Below are 16,474 nucleotides of genomic sequence, written 5' to 3' on the forward strand. Positions count from 1 at the left end.
CTGCTGGCTCATGTTCAGCTTCCTGGCAATCCAGACTCCCAGGTCCCTTTCTGCCACTCTGTGCCCAGCCTGGAGCTCCCCATGGGGTTGTTGTGGCCAAAGTGCAGGACCCGACACTTGGCCTTGTTGAACCTCATCCCATTGGAATCATCCCAACTCTCCAGTCTGTCCAGGTCCCATGACAAAAGTTTCTTCTGCCATGACATCCAACTCCTTCCCCACATTTTCCCATTTTGGCATTTATTGAAATTACACAATTTTCTGCCCCTCTGGAGGCCCAAAATAACCTAGCAAATAAATCCCAGAGATTTTTCCCTTCCTCCTAGTGCACCCCTGACCCCTAAACCCAGATTTTCTACTACATCTGCCTGTTTTGGTGCTGTCATGGTCTTGTTTCCCCATCAAGTCAAGAGCCTGAAAAGGGCAGCACAGCTCCAACTACATCAAGGAGACAGGATTAGAGGTAAATCTCATTTATCAGCACAATTCAAGCTCTCATTCAAACTTTTTCCAAGACATGGGAGGAGGAAAAAAAGAAATTACCAAAGCACTTGGCAACTCTGAAGAGGAATTAAAAGTTCACATCCAAGTCACTGCAGTTGGGATGGGTTTTTCATATGCAAAAAAAAAAAAAAAAGGCACAAAACCCCCATATCAAACTCTCCTATTAAACAAAATCCCAACTCAACCCCTGCAACATCTGCATAAAACAAAAAAACCTTTCCAGCAGCACCAAATGAACCCAAGGTAATGTGAAGGACACTTTTTCAGAATTCAAAGTCCTCATCAGCCATGTCAATGGCCCAGGCAAACTTCTCCCTCTGGGTCTTGTTGTAGATCTTCTCGATGGGCACACCAAACTTCTTGCACCTAGAGAGAGCACAGGAGAGCAGTGGGGATGTGGTGCCCATCCTGCTCTGCTCCCACCACCACGGAGTCAAAGTTTTAGGGTTGGTTTGGTTGGAAACAAAACCTTTAAGGTCATCAAATCCAACCATTAACTCAGCAGACAGCCAACTCCATGTCCCTCAGCATCACATCCGTGTGGCTTTTAAAGATCTCCAGGGTTGTTGACTCCACAACAACCCTGTGCTGGGGCTTGCCATCCCTTTGGTAAATCTTTTTTTTCCCAATATTCAACTTAATCCTCCCCTTGCACAACTGAAAACCATTTCTTTTTGGTTTATGACTTGTTCCTTGGGAGAAGAGACCCACACCCACCTTGCTCCAACCTCCTTTCAGGTAGTTGTAAAGAGTGATAAGGTTCTTTCCACTCAGGGTGCAGCATCCTCTACCCATGCAAGCTCCTTACAAACTTGTCTTTACACATCCAGATCAATAATTACACTTTCTTGCCCTAAACTCAGAAGGAACAACCCCACAAACACCTAAGGGAAGCCTTAGATTTGGATTTTGCTGTCCTCCTCTAAACACCTTCAGGGTTGGGGAAGGTTTCTTTTCAACTTTTCTATGCAGGGAAACACAAGAAGGATGTGGACCTGTTGGAGGATGCCCAGAGGAGGACCAGAAAAACAATCAGAGGGCTGGAGCAGCTCTCTTATGAAGACAGGATGAGGGAGTTGGGGATTTTCAACCTGGAGAAGAGAGGGATCCATGGGGACCTAACAGCAGCTTTCTAGTGAAGGACAACAGGAAAGATGAGGAGGGACTTTTGACAAGGGCTTGTAGTGAGAGGACAAGGGGCAATGGTTTTAAACTGGAAGAAGGGAGAATTAAGTTAGAAATGAAGAGGAAATACTCTAGTGTGAGCATGGTGAGACACTGGAACAGGCTGTCCAGAGAGGAGGTGGAAGCTCCATCCCTGGAAGCATCCAAAGCCAGGTTGGATGGGGCTCTGAGCAACCTGGTCTAGTGGGAGGAGCCCTTGGCCATGCAAAGGGGTTGGAATTGGATGATTTTTGAGGTCCCTTCCAGTTCTAACCTTCCTATAACTCTTTTCCTTTCCCTCAGAGGCTCAGGCATGTGTTTATCTCCCACCCCAATGATCCTCTCCAGCAACCTGCATGTCTATAAAGGAAAATTATAGGAAAAAAAAACCCACAGCATGCCCAAGACTTACCAAGCTATGCTAATCCTGGGATCCAGGTAATTCAGCTTGGATGTACCCAGAGCAATCTGTTTGTTCTCCTCCTTATCCGTGGCTTGGACGTTCAACCTGCCCAGCTGCTCTTCCAACCTCATCAGGAGCTTCTTTTTCTTCTCCACATTGCTGAGAGCAGAGGAAGAGCAACACAAAGAGCATCTTAAAATTGGAAGAGAAGCAGCAGGAGTCAAAAATAAATCAGCTCTGGTCTGATGCTGCTATTTGGGAATGTGGTGGGAATCCAAGAAGCTCCAGCTCAGAGCAGGCTCTACACTCATATTTGGTCCCAAAAAGCTTGAGGCTAGAAATAATAAAGAGTCACAGAATTTCAGGGGTTGGAAGGGACCCCTGAAGATCATTTAGTCCAAACTTCCTGCTAGAGAAATTCTCCAGAGATGGAGAATCCATCAGCTCTCTGGGCAGCCTGTTCCAGTGCTGTTATTCCTAAATAATAGGAATAAAAGTAAATAGGATAGATTAGATAATTAGATAGATAAAATAAATAAATAGAGTAAAGAAGCTCTTCCTTATGTTTCAACTGAACATCTTGTGTTCCAGTTTGTAACCCCTGTTCCTTTTCCTTTCACTGGACATGGTTGGCAAGAGTCTGATCCCATCCTCCTGACACCCACCCTTTAGATATTCCCAGAACTTTGATGAGCTCCCCTCTCAGTCTTCTCTTCTCCAGCTTGAACAGCCCCAGCTCAGACTTTTCCTTCCATGGTTGCTGCTCCACTGCCCTCAGCATCTCAGTGGCTCTGTGCTGGACTCTCTCCAGTAATTCCTTATCCTTATCCTGAACTGGGAAGCCCAGACCTGGACACAGTTCTCCAGATGTGGCCTCACCAGGAGAGAGAAGGAGCAGAACCTCCCTCAACCTGCTGGCCCCACCATCCTTGATGCCCCCCAGGTGCCCATTGGCCTTGTTGCCCACAAGGACACATTACTAGCCCATGCTCATCCTCTTGTCCACCAGGACTCCTCCCAGGGCTTTTTACACAGAGTTTTTTTTCCACAGAGCCCTTTTTCCATGGATTTCCAGCAGGCCAGGCCCTAACTTGTACTAGTGCATGGGGTTGTTCTTCCCTACAAGGGTTAATGGTTTTTAAGCTGGAAAAATGTAGATTTAAGTTAGACATTAGGAAGAAATTCTTTATTTTAAGGGTGGGGAGACCCTGGAACAGGTTGCCCAAGGAAGCTGTGGCTGCCCCATCCCTGGAAGTGTTCAAATCCAGTTTGGATGGGGCTTGGAAAAACCTGGTTTAGTGGGAGGTGTCCCTGCCCAAGCAGGGGGTTGGAGCTGGATGATTTTTAAGGTCCCTTCCAACCCAAACCATAATTCTCAGTGCAGCACCTTATGTTTGGCCTTTTTGAACCTCAGTTTCTTCTCCACCCATCTGAATGGCCAAGCAGAATATTCCCTTCAGCACCAAACCACCTCAAGCACACTGAGCTCCTAAGACCCTTTTTAAAATAGAATTTTTCCCACCAAAAATGGGGCAAGCACAGGAGCCAGCACCCAGCAAAAGCCACCTCCTCAAATCCAGGTTTCAGGAGCAACCCCCATCTACAACAACCTCCTTTGCATGTCAGCAGCACAAGGCAGGAGGAGAACACACAAAGTCCCAGAGTAAAACAGAAAATATAACTCATGGCTCTGCTCTAGCTTTCTGTTTCTGCTCAGCAGGTCCCATTTGGGCCCTGGGAGAGGACACAATGTCCTGGTTTGGGCCAGGATAAAGGGGATTTTCTGTCTTGGACTTTTGCTTTCAGCTGAGTCTCTTGGAAGGAGCTGCACTTGCTGAAATGAACAGCAAGTTTCTCAGGCAGTCTCTGCTGCTGGGACTGATCCCACTCCATGTTTAGAGTTCCAGCTGGAGAATGGGGTGCAGAACCAAGGCCACTGCTCAGCTCTGAGGAACATTTTGCCCTCCAGAAGGAGAAAAGGAGTCAAGAGGTCCCACCTGCAGCCCTCCTTTGGGGAGGAACAGACAAGAGAAATGGCCAGAAGTGACCAAACAGAGGATTCCATCCCATCCACCTCATCCTCAGGAGAAATTGGAGGGATTACCAGGCTCAAACCCTTTTCCTTCTTCCCCTTCTTCCCCTCTCCCTATTTGCTTGGGCATCCTGGGAGGATTCCATCCCTTCCCCTGCCTGTACTCCTGATCCATGCCAGCCTGAATCTGTGTGTTCCTGCCTCCAGCTCCCCACTGCTGCTGACCCCAGGAGTCCAGCCTGGACTTTCCCAGGGCTGCCCTGCAGCCTGGGTGGAGATAGGAGAGTTATTGGGGGAAAGGGGGGAGGAACCTGGGATCCATTTTCCTGGATATTTGTATAGATTTAGTCATTTTTTATCCTATTTCTCATTCCTGCTTCATTAAAGTTGTGTAGTTTAGTTTCCAACCCATCAGTCTCTCTCCCTTATTCTCTCTCCTTCCTTTATCAGGGAGGGCAGGGGCATTAATAGAGAGCAGATGTCACTTGGTTTAATTGCCAGGGCAGTGTTAAACCCCGACACACAGCTTTGGACAGACCTCATCCAATGATTACTGCAGGGATCAAACAGCCCACAAGCCACCCCTTGAGCATCCCATGAGCAAACCACACCAGTTCCTCCTCATCTTTAACCCCAAGCCAGGCATCCCTGGCACCATGGCACCTGCAAGATAATTCCAAGCCAGCATCTTGGGTTGAAACCTGAGTATTCAGAGATGCCAAATCACAAAAAAATCCCCCCCCAGAGGAGCTCTCAGCCATTCTACAATTGCAAAAAACCTTTCAGGAGGCCATCACCCATCTTCCAGGCTGCCATGAGACAGGAGGCACCAACGTGGGCATCCCGGGGTTGATGAGCTACAAGTAGGGTGTTGGGTTGAACCATCCCCAAGCTCTGTGGGGACAGAGATCCCTCTGCAAACTAGGGATGTAAGGAAAAGTCACTCACGCCTCTGCTTTAGCATCTTTTGTTTCTTCAAACTCATCTTCAGCTTCCTTCAGCTTTTGCTGGGCCTCCTCCACCTGTTGCTTCTTGGCATCGATCTGTGAAAGCAAAGACAAAGTCAATCCCTGCTCCTGGAGCTTTCATCTTCCTCCCTCTTCTCCTTTCCTTTGTCAAACCCCATTCCTCAATTTCTTACCAGTCCTACTCCAGCAACTTGTCCCTGCAGGACCTGAGGAATTTCTTACATTCTTGCAAATGTTCCTCACAATACTGAAGCCAGAAACATTTGAACCTCTTCATTTTGGGCAACTGCCTGAGACTGCCTGGTTTGTGACAGTGATGATTTTTTTTTTTTTTTTGGGTTGGAAGGGACCTCTGAGATCATCAAGTCCAACCCTTGATCTATTCCCTCCGCGGTTCCCAGCCCATGGCACTCAGTGCCACATTCAGTCTCTTCTTAAAAACCTCCAGGGATGGAGAATCCACCTCCTCCCTGGGCAGCCCATTCCAATGTCTGAGCACCCTCTCCAGAAAGAAATTCTTTCTAATATCCAACCTAAACCTCCCCTGGCAGAGCTTAAGCCCATGCCCTCTTCTCTTCCTGAGAGTTGCCTGGGAGCAGAGCCCAACCCCCCCTCTGGCTCCAACCTCCTTTCAGGGAGTTGGAGAGAGTGATGAGGTCTCCCCTGAGCCTCCTCTTCTCCAGCCTCAACACCCCCAGCTCCCTCAGCCCTTCCTCACAGGAATTCTGCTGGATCCCTTCACTGCCTCCTTGCTCTTCTCTGGACCTGCTCCAGCACCTCAATCTCCTTCCTGAACTGAGGGGCCCAGAACTGGACACAGGACTCAAGCTGTGGCCTCACCAGGGCTGAGCACAGGGGCAGAATCCCTTCCCTGGACCTGCTGGCCACGTTGTTCCTGATCCAGGCCAGGATGCCATTGGCCTTCTTGGCCACCTGGGCACACTGCTGGCTCATGTTCAGCTTCCTGGCAATCCAGACTCCCAGGTCCCTTTCTGCCTGGCTGCTCTCAGCCACTCTGTGCCCAGCCTGGAGCTCCCCATGGGGTTGTTGTGGCCAAAGTGCAGGACCCGGCACTTGGCCGTGTTGAACCTCATCCCATTGGAATCATCCCAACTCTCCAGTCTGTCCAGGTCCCTCTGCAGAGCCCTCCTGCCTTCCAGCTGATCCACACTCCCCTCCAGCTTGGTGTCATCTGCAAGTTTGCTGATGATGGACTCAATCCCCCCATCTAAATCATCTATAAAGATATTAAACAGAACTGGGCCCAACACTGATCCCTGGGGACACATCTTGGGCAACTGCCTGAGACTGCCTGGCTCGTGACAGTGATGGAGCCCACTGGGAAGTCCCAAGCTCACCAGTAGAATATCAACAAAAGCTGAGGACAATTCAAAGTGGTACTTTGAGGTATTTTCACAGCAACCACAAGAAATTGCCCTCCAGGAAGCAGCCAAATGGGAAAACCAAATTTTCCTGGTCCTGAGCCAAGGGTGTGGAAACTGTGACATAAGCTTGAAGACACCCAATGATGAGGAAAAAAAAACAAAACGCCAAACTCTTTGCAAGCTGCCCTTCATCCAGCATTTGAGCTTATCCCATCCCTCTCCACCCCTGGGTTACTGATGTGTCTGCACTGATTTAAAAGCCACCACTCCTGGTTTATTCCCTGATAGGCTTGAGCAATGTGATCTCTCTAAGCATAAGGTTCATCCTGCCTCTCCTCCCCCCCAAAGAAAATGTATTGGTGATGAGATGAGGTTTGGAAGCTCTCAATTGGGTCTGTCTCACCTTGGCCTGGAGGATTTGCATGGATTTCTCAAAAGTTTTTGGTGTGGATCTCTGATGGTTGCACAGGATGGCCACAGCTCGGTTGGCTCGGTTGTAGGAGAGGAGTTTTTCTGCAACATTGCCTTCAACTGGAAATCAATGGAAAAATAACTATTTCTCCTTCCAAGGAGTTGAGAAGGGGAGGGAACAGACCAGAACAACAATAAGTTGTTCACTTTTCCTCCCCTTTCTCAAGGGAGAGCAATGCTGGTTGGGGAAACTGAGGAAGGACACTTGAGCATCGTTGAATTTTGTGTTGAGCCTCATCACAAAAAAAATAATTTGACCAACCAGAAAGGCAAAAAAGGGGACAAAAGTAAAAAATATTCCCATTTTGGCCACTAGTTAGTCAGATTATCACTATGCAAGCAACTATTTCACATCTGACATAGTCCCCAACCAGCTGCACACTTCATAAGTTACATACCCCTCTACAACAAGGTGGATGACCTGCCAAGGAGGAGCAGGCACTTCTAGAGACCCCAAAGGAATGGATGGACAACCCTGAGCCCATTGTCACCCCAAGGCAGCCACTGATGTGACAAACACTGTTAGGAACTCACAGTTAGTGAGAGCCTTGAGCTGCTCCTGCAAAGTGATGGAGGCATTGTAGGTCCTGAACACTTTGGCAGTCAAACCATCCATCAGCTTCTGGAGGTGTTTGTTCAAGATGGTTGTCTGGAGGAAGGAAGACAGGACAAAGTAGAGGAAGAAGGAAGGAAGAGAACAAGAACAATCAATTTTCAGGCAATCTCCTTCTTAAGCAATCAACTAAGACATTAAATCTCCTCTAGCTTACAGACCTATCTGTTGAGTCAGGTTCTCATCTACCCAATGCTACCATGAACTCCACCTAAACCCATGAAAAAAAATTCTCTGGAAGTCAATTTCTGCTCATTTGTGTCCAATGAGCACATCCAAGATCCCACCTGGCATCTCTGATCTACAGAGCACCTCAGGCTACAGCTGGACTGGAAGAAGAAGACTCCAAGAAGAGTCACTTGAGGTTGGGATGAAGCCTTACTGGGACCAAGCAAACCTATCACAGATGAATCCTGCTTAACCAGAGCAGTTTCTTCAGAGGAAAGATGGGAAAATGGCTGTTTAGGGAATGAAGGGAGAGGGGAACCATGAAGAAGAGGAGGAGGGAGGATGTTGTTGTGGAGGGGTAGAGATCAGGAGGAAAAGTCTGCAGCACATTTCTCCAGCATCCTCTCACACTCCTGCCAAGCCCTGGCAAGGTACAAAAAGTGTCAAAGAACTGAGGTTTCACACACCTCAAATAACTTCCCAAGTTAAAAAGAGCCCAGGCAGATGAGTTGGAGGAGGAAAGGAGCAGAAATCCACCTCCTCAGGTGGGACATGAGTTACCTGTGGGTGCAAGCAGGCAGCCACACCCACGTTTAGAGAAGCAGAGATGCTACCAGGATAGAAAGTGGTGACTCAGAAGAGGAGATAATTAAAACCAGGGTAAGGGGTGACACTACCACAGCACCACGGCCTGAACATGGGTGCCACAAGTTAGTTTCAGCTCCCTTCTGGGCCATCAGTGCTGCTTCAACAACCCCATGCAGCGCTACAGGCTGGGCAGAGAGTGTTTGGAGAGCAGACAAACAGAGAGGGACCTTGGAGTTTGGATTGACAGGAAGCTGAACATGAGCCAGCAGTGTGCCCAGGTAGCCAAGAAGGCCAATGGCATCCTGGCCTGGATCAGGAACAGTGTGGCCAGCAGGTCCAGGGAAGGGATTCTGCCCCTGTACTCAGCCCTGGGGAGGCCACAGCTTGAGTCCTGTGTCCAGTTCTGGGCCCCTCAGCTCAGGAAGGAGATTGAGGTGCTGGAGCAGGTCCAGAGAAGAGCAAGGAGGCTGTGAAGGGATCCAGCACAAGTCCTGGGAGGAAGGGCTGAGGGAGCTGGGGGTGTTGAGGCTGGAGAAGAGGAGGCTCAGGGGAGACCTCATCACTCTCTACAACTCCCTGAAAGGAGGTTGGAGCCAGGGGGGGGGTTGGGCTCTTTTCCCAGGCAACTCTCAGCAAGACAAGAGGGCAGGGTCTTAAGTTGTGCCAGGGGAGGTTTAGGTTGGAGATTAGAAAGAATTTCTTTAGGGAGAGGGTGATCAGACATTGGAATGAGCTGCCCAGGGAAGTAGTGGATTCTCCATCCCTGGAGATATTTAAAAAGAGACTGGATGTGGCACTGAGTGCCATGGGCTGGGAACTGCAGCAGTAGTGGATCAAGGGTTGGACTTGATGATCTCTGAGGTCCCTTCCAACCCGGGCAATTCTATGATTCTATGATTTTATAAACTCACACTGAGCCTGTCGAAGATGTCATCTGTTGGGTCCTTGTTTTTCATGAACAGCTGCAGGTTCTTGAACACCTAAAGTGGAGAAAGTGATGGCTCTGGTCAGGGAGCAGGAAGGAAATTGCTCCCAGACATCTCTTTTCTCTCCATCTGCCTCCTCATGCAGATGGACTCTGATTTAGATTCATGTTGGACACATCCCATGACATCACCAACCTTCTCAGCATCAAGGTCTGCCACCAGGACACCCCAAAGCCACTGGTGCTCCAGGCTGCTTTCCCCCATCTCTGTCCCTGGTGCTCCCCACAAACACCATTAAAATTTTTTTTACTCCTGTCCTGGTTTGGGCCAGGATAAAGGGGATTTTCTGTCTTGGACTTTTGCTTTCAGCTGAGTCTCTTGGAAGGAGCTGCACTTGCTGAATTGAACAGCAAGTTTCTCAGGCAGTGTCTGCTGCTGGGACTGATCCCACTCCATGTTTAGAGTTCCAGCTGGAGAATGGGGTGCAGAACCAAGGCCACTGCTCAGCTCTGAGGAACATTTTGCCCTCTGGAAGGAGAAAAGGAGTCAAGAGGTCCCACCTGCAGCCCTCCTTTGGGGAGGAACACACAAGAGAAATGGCCAAAACTGACCAAACAGAGGATTCCATCCCATCCACCTCATTCTCAGGAGAAATTGGAGGGATCACCAGGGGCAAAGCCCTTCCTGCTTCCTCTTCTTCCCCTGTCCCTCTTTGCTTGGGCATCCTGGGACGATTCCATCCCTTCCTCTGCCTGTGCTCCTGATCCATGCCAGCCTGAATCTGTGTGTTCCTGCCTCCAGCTCCCCACTGCTGCTGACCCCAGGAGTCCAGCCTGGACTTTCCCAGGGCTGCCCTGCAGCCACGGTGGGGATGGGAGAGTTACTGGGGGAAAGGAGGGGGAACCTGGGATCCATTTTCCTGGAGATTTGTATAGATTTAGTCATTTTTCCTCTTTATCATTCCTGTTCCATTAAAGCTGTGTAGTTTAGTTTCCAACCCATCAGTCTCTCTCCCTTCTTCTCTCTCCTTTCTTTATCAGGGAGTGGAAGAGGGATTAATAGAGAGCAGCTGTCACATGGTTTAATTGCCAGGCCAGTGTTAAACTGTGAACTCCCCCTTCTCCAGGTCAAGCTCAGCATATTTGGGACCTCCCCACCCATCATTATTGCATCTGACACCTTGGTTTTAAAGCCCAGGAGGCATCCTTGCCATTCAGATGTAGATTTGTAGATTTTTGTAGATGGAGATTTGGGATTGACAACCCAAGCCACCCAAGCTCCCCCCCTGACTCTGTTTCTGAGGCCATTTCTGCCACCCCATTTCTTCCCTCCCCACTCACCATCTTCTCCACGGACACTTTGTTGTAGTAACGGATTGAGTCTTTCCCAAGGAAGTCGAATTCCACCACGTTCTCCATCTGATCCAGCTTGGGATGAAGCTTGATGTGCTCCACACGTAGGGAACAGCACCCAACTGTGTCTGCAGTCTCCCCTTCCTCCTTCTCATTGCCAGCTCGAAGGGCCAGCTGGAAGGAGACAGTGAGACATCCAACCCAGCCCACCTGAATTCCCCTTCCCAAAGTTATTAAAGTGGATGTGGACACAGGGAGAGAGGAAAACCTTCAGTAGGAGGCTATTTCACTGCTCTGAGACACCCTAAAATTAAAATAAGCTGCCTAAAATCAAGTTATTCAGCTCTTTAGGGAGGGTCTTTGCCATCACATGGTTAAGTCCAGAAGGAGAGCACAGCCCCTGTCCTGCCACACAACTGCAGCCTCCATGACAATTCCCAGATCACAGAATCCCAGCGGAGAACCAGAGAATCATTTTGGCTGGAAAAGACCTTGGAGTCCAATCTAACCTAGCACAGAGTTAAGTCCACCACGAAATCACATCAGCACCATCAGGACCACATCTCCACAGCTTTAAAGTCCCTCCAAGGATGCTGACTCCACCACTGCCCTGGGCAGCTTGTGCCAGGGCCTCACAACCCTTTTTGCAAACATTTTTCTTTTTCCTAATATCCAATCTAAACCTCTCCTTGAGGCCATTTTCTCTTGTCCTGTGGATTGTTTCTTGGGAGAAGACCCCAACATGCACCTCATTCCCACCTCATCTCAGGTCGTTGCAGAGAGCAAGAAGGTCTCCCCTCAACTTTCTTTTTCTCCAGTTCTCTCAACCACTCCAAGATTTGTCCTTCAGACCCTTCTCCAGCTCTGTTGGCCTTCTCTGGATCCTCTCCAGTCCCTCCATGTCCTTCTTGCAGTGAGGGGCCCCAAACTGAACCCAAGATTCAAGGTGCACCCTCAGCTCTTTCCAGCCCAGGGGGGGATGATCCCTGTCCTGGTCCTGCTGGCCACATTATTGCTGTTACAAGCCAGGATGCTGTTGGCCTTCTTGGCCACCTGGACACATTCCAATGGTGTCAACCAACACCCCCAGAGGTCCTTTGCCCCCAGCTTCCTGCCCACTCTTCCCCCTGAGGAGCATCTCTGGGGAGCATCCACAGACACAAAACATCCTAGAGGTTGGGGTGGATCAGGGAAGTTAAATCCCAACTTCCCCAGGGAAGGAGCAACTGGAGGCCAAGGTGAGACTGCAGGTACCTTATCAATGAAGTAGAGGGCCACAGCTCTTTGCCTCTTCATCATCTCCTTGGACTTCCAGTCAGCTTGGTACTGAGCTCGGATTTTATGGACAACATCCTTTAATCTCCGAGCTACCTCATACTTCTGCCAGTCCTTCTCCCCCTAGAAAGAGAAATTGACATTTTCAACCAGTTCCCCACCTTCCTTCTACCCCTACCAGCCAAACCCTGCTCTGGAAACATCTCCAGAAGTTAATACTGTTCAAACCCCATTCTTTTCCCCCTAGAGAAAAATCCAGGACATGGAAAAATCAAAACAGAAACTGTTTATCCAGGTTTTCTGTGCCTTCTGCTGGATCCTGGGATCCTGGCCAAGTCTGAGCTGCTCATGGTCTGGAGATGCCCAAGCAGCCAGCAGATAGGATGTGAAGAGCCAAGCTTGGATGCTTGGATGCCACCAGTGTGGACCAACAAGGCACTTGATCACTGATGCCCAACTTGCAGGCAGTTTCCTTATTTGTTTTGAGGTTAGGAAGTAGCTTTAAATCATAAAATCACAGGATGGTTTGGGTTGGAAAAGACCTTAATGATCATCTAATTCCAAACCCCCTCCCATGGATAGGGACACCTCCCACCAGCCCAGTTTGTTCCAAGCCCCATCCAACCTGGGCTTCAACATTTCTAAGTGTCCTGGTTTGGGCCAGGATAAAGGGGATTTTCTGTCTTGTACTTTTGCTTTTAGCGAAGTCTCTTGTAAGTAGTTGCACTTGCTGAAATTAACAGCAAGTTTCTCAGACAGTGTGTGCTTCTAGGATTGATAACACTTGATGTTTAGAGTTACTGCTAGAGACTGGTGTGCAGAGCCAAGGACACTGCTCAGCTCTGAGGAAAACATTTTACTGTCCAGGAGGATAAAGAGGTCCCACCTGCAGCCCTCCTTTGGGGAGGAACAGACAAGATAGATGCCAGAATTGACCAAACAGGATTCCATCCCATATACGTCACACTCAGTATAAATTTGAGGCATCACGAGGGCCAAGCCAGATCTTTTCCGGATTTCCAGACTTCTGGATTTCCTGATTTCCCTTCTTCCCTTCCTTCACCCGGCATCCTGAAAGGATCCCGTCCCTTCCTCTGCCTGTGCTCCTGATCCATGCCAGCCTGAATCTGTGTGTTCCTGCCTCCAGCTCCCCACTGCTGCTGACCCCAGGAGTCCAGCCTGGACTTTCCAAGGGCTGCCCTGCAGCCTTGGTGGGGATGGGAGAGTTATTGGGGGAAAGGGGGAGGAATGTGGTTTCCATTTTCCTGGATATTTGTATATATTTAGTAATTTTTCCTATTTCTCATTCCTGTTTCATTAAAGCTGTGTAGTTTAGTTTCCAACCCACCAGTCTCTCTCCCTTATTCTCTCTCCTTTCTTTATCAAGGAGGAGAGAGACATTAATAGAGAGTGTCTGTTATTTGGTTTAATTGCCAGGCCAGTGTTAAACCGTGACACTAAGGAGGCATCCACAGCTTCTCTGGGCAAATCATCTTTTCCTCCTCACAGTGTCAAAGAATCACAGAAAATTAAGGGTTGGAAGGGACCTTGGAAGATCACAGAGTCAAATGCCCCCCCTGCCAGAGCAGGGTCACCTCCAGCAGGTGACACAGGGACACATCCAGGTGGGGTTTGAATGAATCCAGGGATGGAGACTCCACAACCTCCCTGGGCAGCCTGGGCTCCATCACCCTTAGGTTGGATATTAGGAAAAAATTCTTTCCTGCCCAAGGAGGGTGTGGATTCTCCATCCCTGGAGGTTTTGAAGAAGAGACTGAATGTGGCACTGAGTGCCATGGGCTGGGAACCACGGGGGGAGTGGATCAAGGGTTGGACTTGATGATCCCAGAGCTCCTTTCCAACCCAAATGATTCTGTGATTCTCTCACCACCCAACAGCATTCCAAGAAATTGTTTGCCCTCTTTTTTGGAAGGGGTGGGAAGAACAAAAAGAACTTTTTTTTTTTTTTGACATGTCACATCTCTGCTTTCCCCTGATCCTTCCACCTGACAAAAAAAACCCCAACACCCCCAAAAAAATCAACAGCAGCATCACTCCAACCTTCAGCTTGGAGCTGGGGTTCAGCATGATGTACTTCAAAGTGTTCTGGATGTTTTCTGTCCAGGAGGCCAACCAAGTGACGGTGTTGTCAAACCTCACCTCCTTCCACTTGTGCCCTTCTGGTGGCTCAGGGATCTTGGAGTCCCTGGAAAACAGAGCAAGGTTACAACCTTCAGACCATGATGGAGAAGAAACAGGTCAGCAACTCAACTGGTTCTTCACAGCAAGCCAAGGATGCTCAATACATTGAAGCATTTCTTACAGAAAGCTTGGAGACCACCTAAAATTGTTCCACAGGAATTTTATCTTCTCCTTTGGACATCAGGAGAACTTCCTGGGCTGGAGGAGAGTGGTTTAAATCAAGGCCACAAGGTCTTCTTAGGAGTGGTAGTTTATGACCAATCAAAGTTCTATAATTAGAAGGCAACCACTCTTAACCAAATCACTGCTTCTCCTCCCTCCAGTGAAGATCCTGATGTTCCCAGCCAGCATGAGGGACCCACAAAATGAGGAGGAATGGCTTGTTGGGAAGAGGAGCACAGGACAAACACAGAGTTGTCTCAAAGAGGCCATAGAAGAAGCACTGGGGTGTTTGCTGTTGATTTGGGGTGAGCAGTGTGGGCACCAGCAAGAGATGGATCTGCTGCCCAACCTCCTGACCACTGAGAAGCTAAATCAGACCCAACTCCACAGCAGACATCTGGAGGTGACCAGAAGATGACAAAGAGCCTGCAGTGGGTTGAAGCTTCAGGGTTCCTAAAGCAGTGATGGGAGGAGCTGAGAAAACCCCCCAGCAGCTCCAGGCCAAGGAGATGTCCCCCCAAAACAGCCCCATGAGGTCAGCTCTTCCCATGGCAACTCACTTGCTGCAGTTGATGACAACATCTTCTGGCATGATCCTCTTCTTCAGCATTCCCATTTTGGGGTGGTCACCACGGCCACGGAAAAGCCCTGGAGGTTCTGTTTTGAAGTTGCCAATCTTCTCCCTGTGTCCATCAAGGATGCAGTACCCATATTCCTCCTGGATTTTATCTGCCTCCTCTTTCAGTTTCTGAAACAAACACAGAGCTGAAAATCCCATGGCTTGGGGCTGCCCATCCCTGCTCTCCATTCCAGGGAGAAAACAAGGCAGGAAAGCCAGAGCCCCAAGGATTGGAGGAAAGGGTGAGCATGGATTTAATCTGTTCCCAACACATGGCTCATCTCCACCTCCTTTACCAACCCTCACAATGATGCTGAACCAGCATGATGTGATGATGGAATAAATTTAGGTGCCACCTGAGCAAGTTCCACCATCCTCTGGACAGAGCAGAACCTCAAACCATGGCCTGGGGCTGAGTGGTACCTTGCAGAGCCATGAAACATGAAGCATCTGCAGCTAAACCTCATGAAAAGAGGGGGGGGGGGGTGTAATGGGGATGGAGTTGGGCCAAAGAAGTCCCAGACCAGGATGTAACACCAGGAAAAAGAGACAGGATGCTCTAAGCTGGTCTCCAAGATGTCCTAGGAACCAAATCTTCACCTGTTTCTCCTCTTTGGGGAGAGCTTTCCGTGCCTCATTTTTCTCCACAAAGTACTTGTGGATCTCCCTGAAGTCACACTTGTTCAGCTCCTTGATTATCTCCTGCTCCTCTGAAGTCATCTCCTGAGCAAGAAATCAGCAGAATTGGGTCAAGCCAGGAGGCAAAAGTGATTCCAGGCAGAGCTGGGATCTTTGCTTCTCTTTACAGAGAAGGAAGCAGGGACTCGTGGATAATTCTGCAGAAAAATCAGGAGGCAGGAGCCACACCAGCTCCCCCAAGCACATCCATCCCAAGAAGAGAAGGCCAGGCTGCCTCTGCTCCAATTCCCATCTAATTCCTGGCCTTGGACACTTCCAGGGATGGGGCAGCCACAGCTTCTCTGGGCAACCCAAGCCAAGGTTTCACCACCCTCACAGCAAAGAATTTCTTCCCATGATCTCAGCTAAATCTTCCCTTTTTCAGCTGGAAACTATTCCCCCTCACCCCATACCCTTGTAAAAAATCCCTTTCCAGCTTTTCTACAACCCCTTTCAGGTACTGGAAGCTTCTCCAAGGTCTCCTCAGAGCCTTTTTTCATCCAGACTGAAGAATTCCAACTCTCCAGCTGCTCCATCCCTAAGATCATGTTCCTGGCCCTCCCCTGGACTCACTCCAACAGTTCCACATCCTTCTTCAGGGCTCCAAAACTGGATGCAATGCTCCAGGGGAGCTCTCATGAGAACTTGGTCTCCCTTGACCTATTTATTGGTCATGCCCAGGACATGGTTGGTTTTCTGGGCTGTGCAGCTTGCGTTGAGCTTTTCATCCATACAACACCCAGGGCTGGTTGGAAAGTTCTTCTGCTCAGGGCTGCTTCCAACTCCTTCATCCCCCAGGCTGTATTTGGGATTGCACTGACCCATGGGAAGGATTTTCCTCTTGGTTTTGAGCTTCAGGTTTGCATAAAGCCTCCCCCTCTCAAGCTTTTCAAGGACCCCTTCTAAGTTTCTTAGAGAGCATCACCAAAAACTCAGAGGCAGCATCACTCAAGGATGCTGCAGA

At 49.2% G+C, this 16,474-nt stretch overlaps 1 protein-coding gene across 1 annotated transcript; it reads right to left on the reverse strand.

Moving 5' to 3' along the window:
- Positions 1-486: 486 nt before the first annotated feature.
- TOP1MT (DNA topoisomerase I mitochondrial) lies at positions 487-15,552 on the reverse strand. Its single transcript, XM_030444895.1, has 11 exons — positions 15,433-15,552; positions 14,774-14,961; positions 13,911-14,055; positions 11,829-11,972; positions 10,563-10,748; positions 9,208-9,276; positions 7,462-7,576; positions 6,860-6,987; positions 5,052-5,146; positions 2,081-2,230; positions 487-870 (listed from the first exon to the last, which is right to left on the reverse strand). The coding sequence occupies exons 1-11, from the start codon at positions 15,550-15,552 to the stop codon at positions 768-770; spliced, it is 1,443 nt and encodes a 480-aa protein (XP_030300755.1). The 3' UTR covers positions 487-767.
- Positions 15,553-16,474: the final 922 nt, after the last annotated feature.

Source organism: Calypte anna, chromosome 2 (genome assembly GCF_003957555.1).
Source record: "Calypte anna isolate BGI_N300 chromosome 2, bCalAnn1_v1.p, whole genome shotgun sequence".
Lineage (NCBI taxonomy): Eukaryota > Metazoa > Chordata > Aves > Apodiformes > Trochilidae > Calypte > Calypte anna.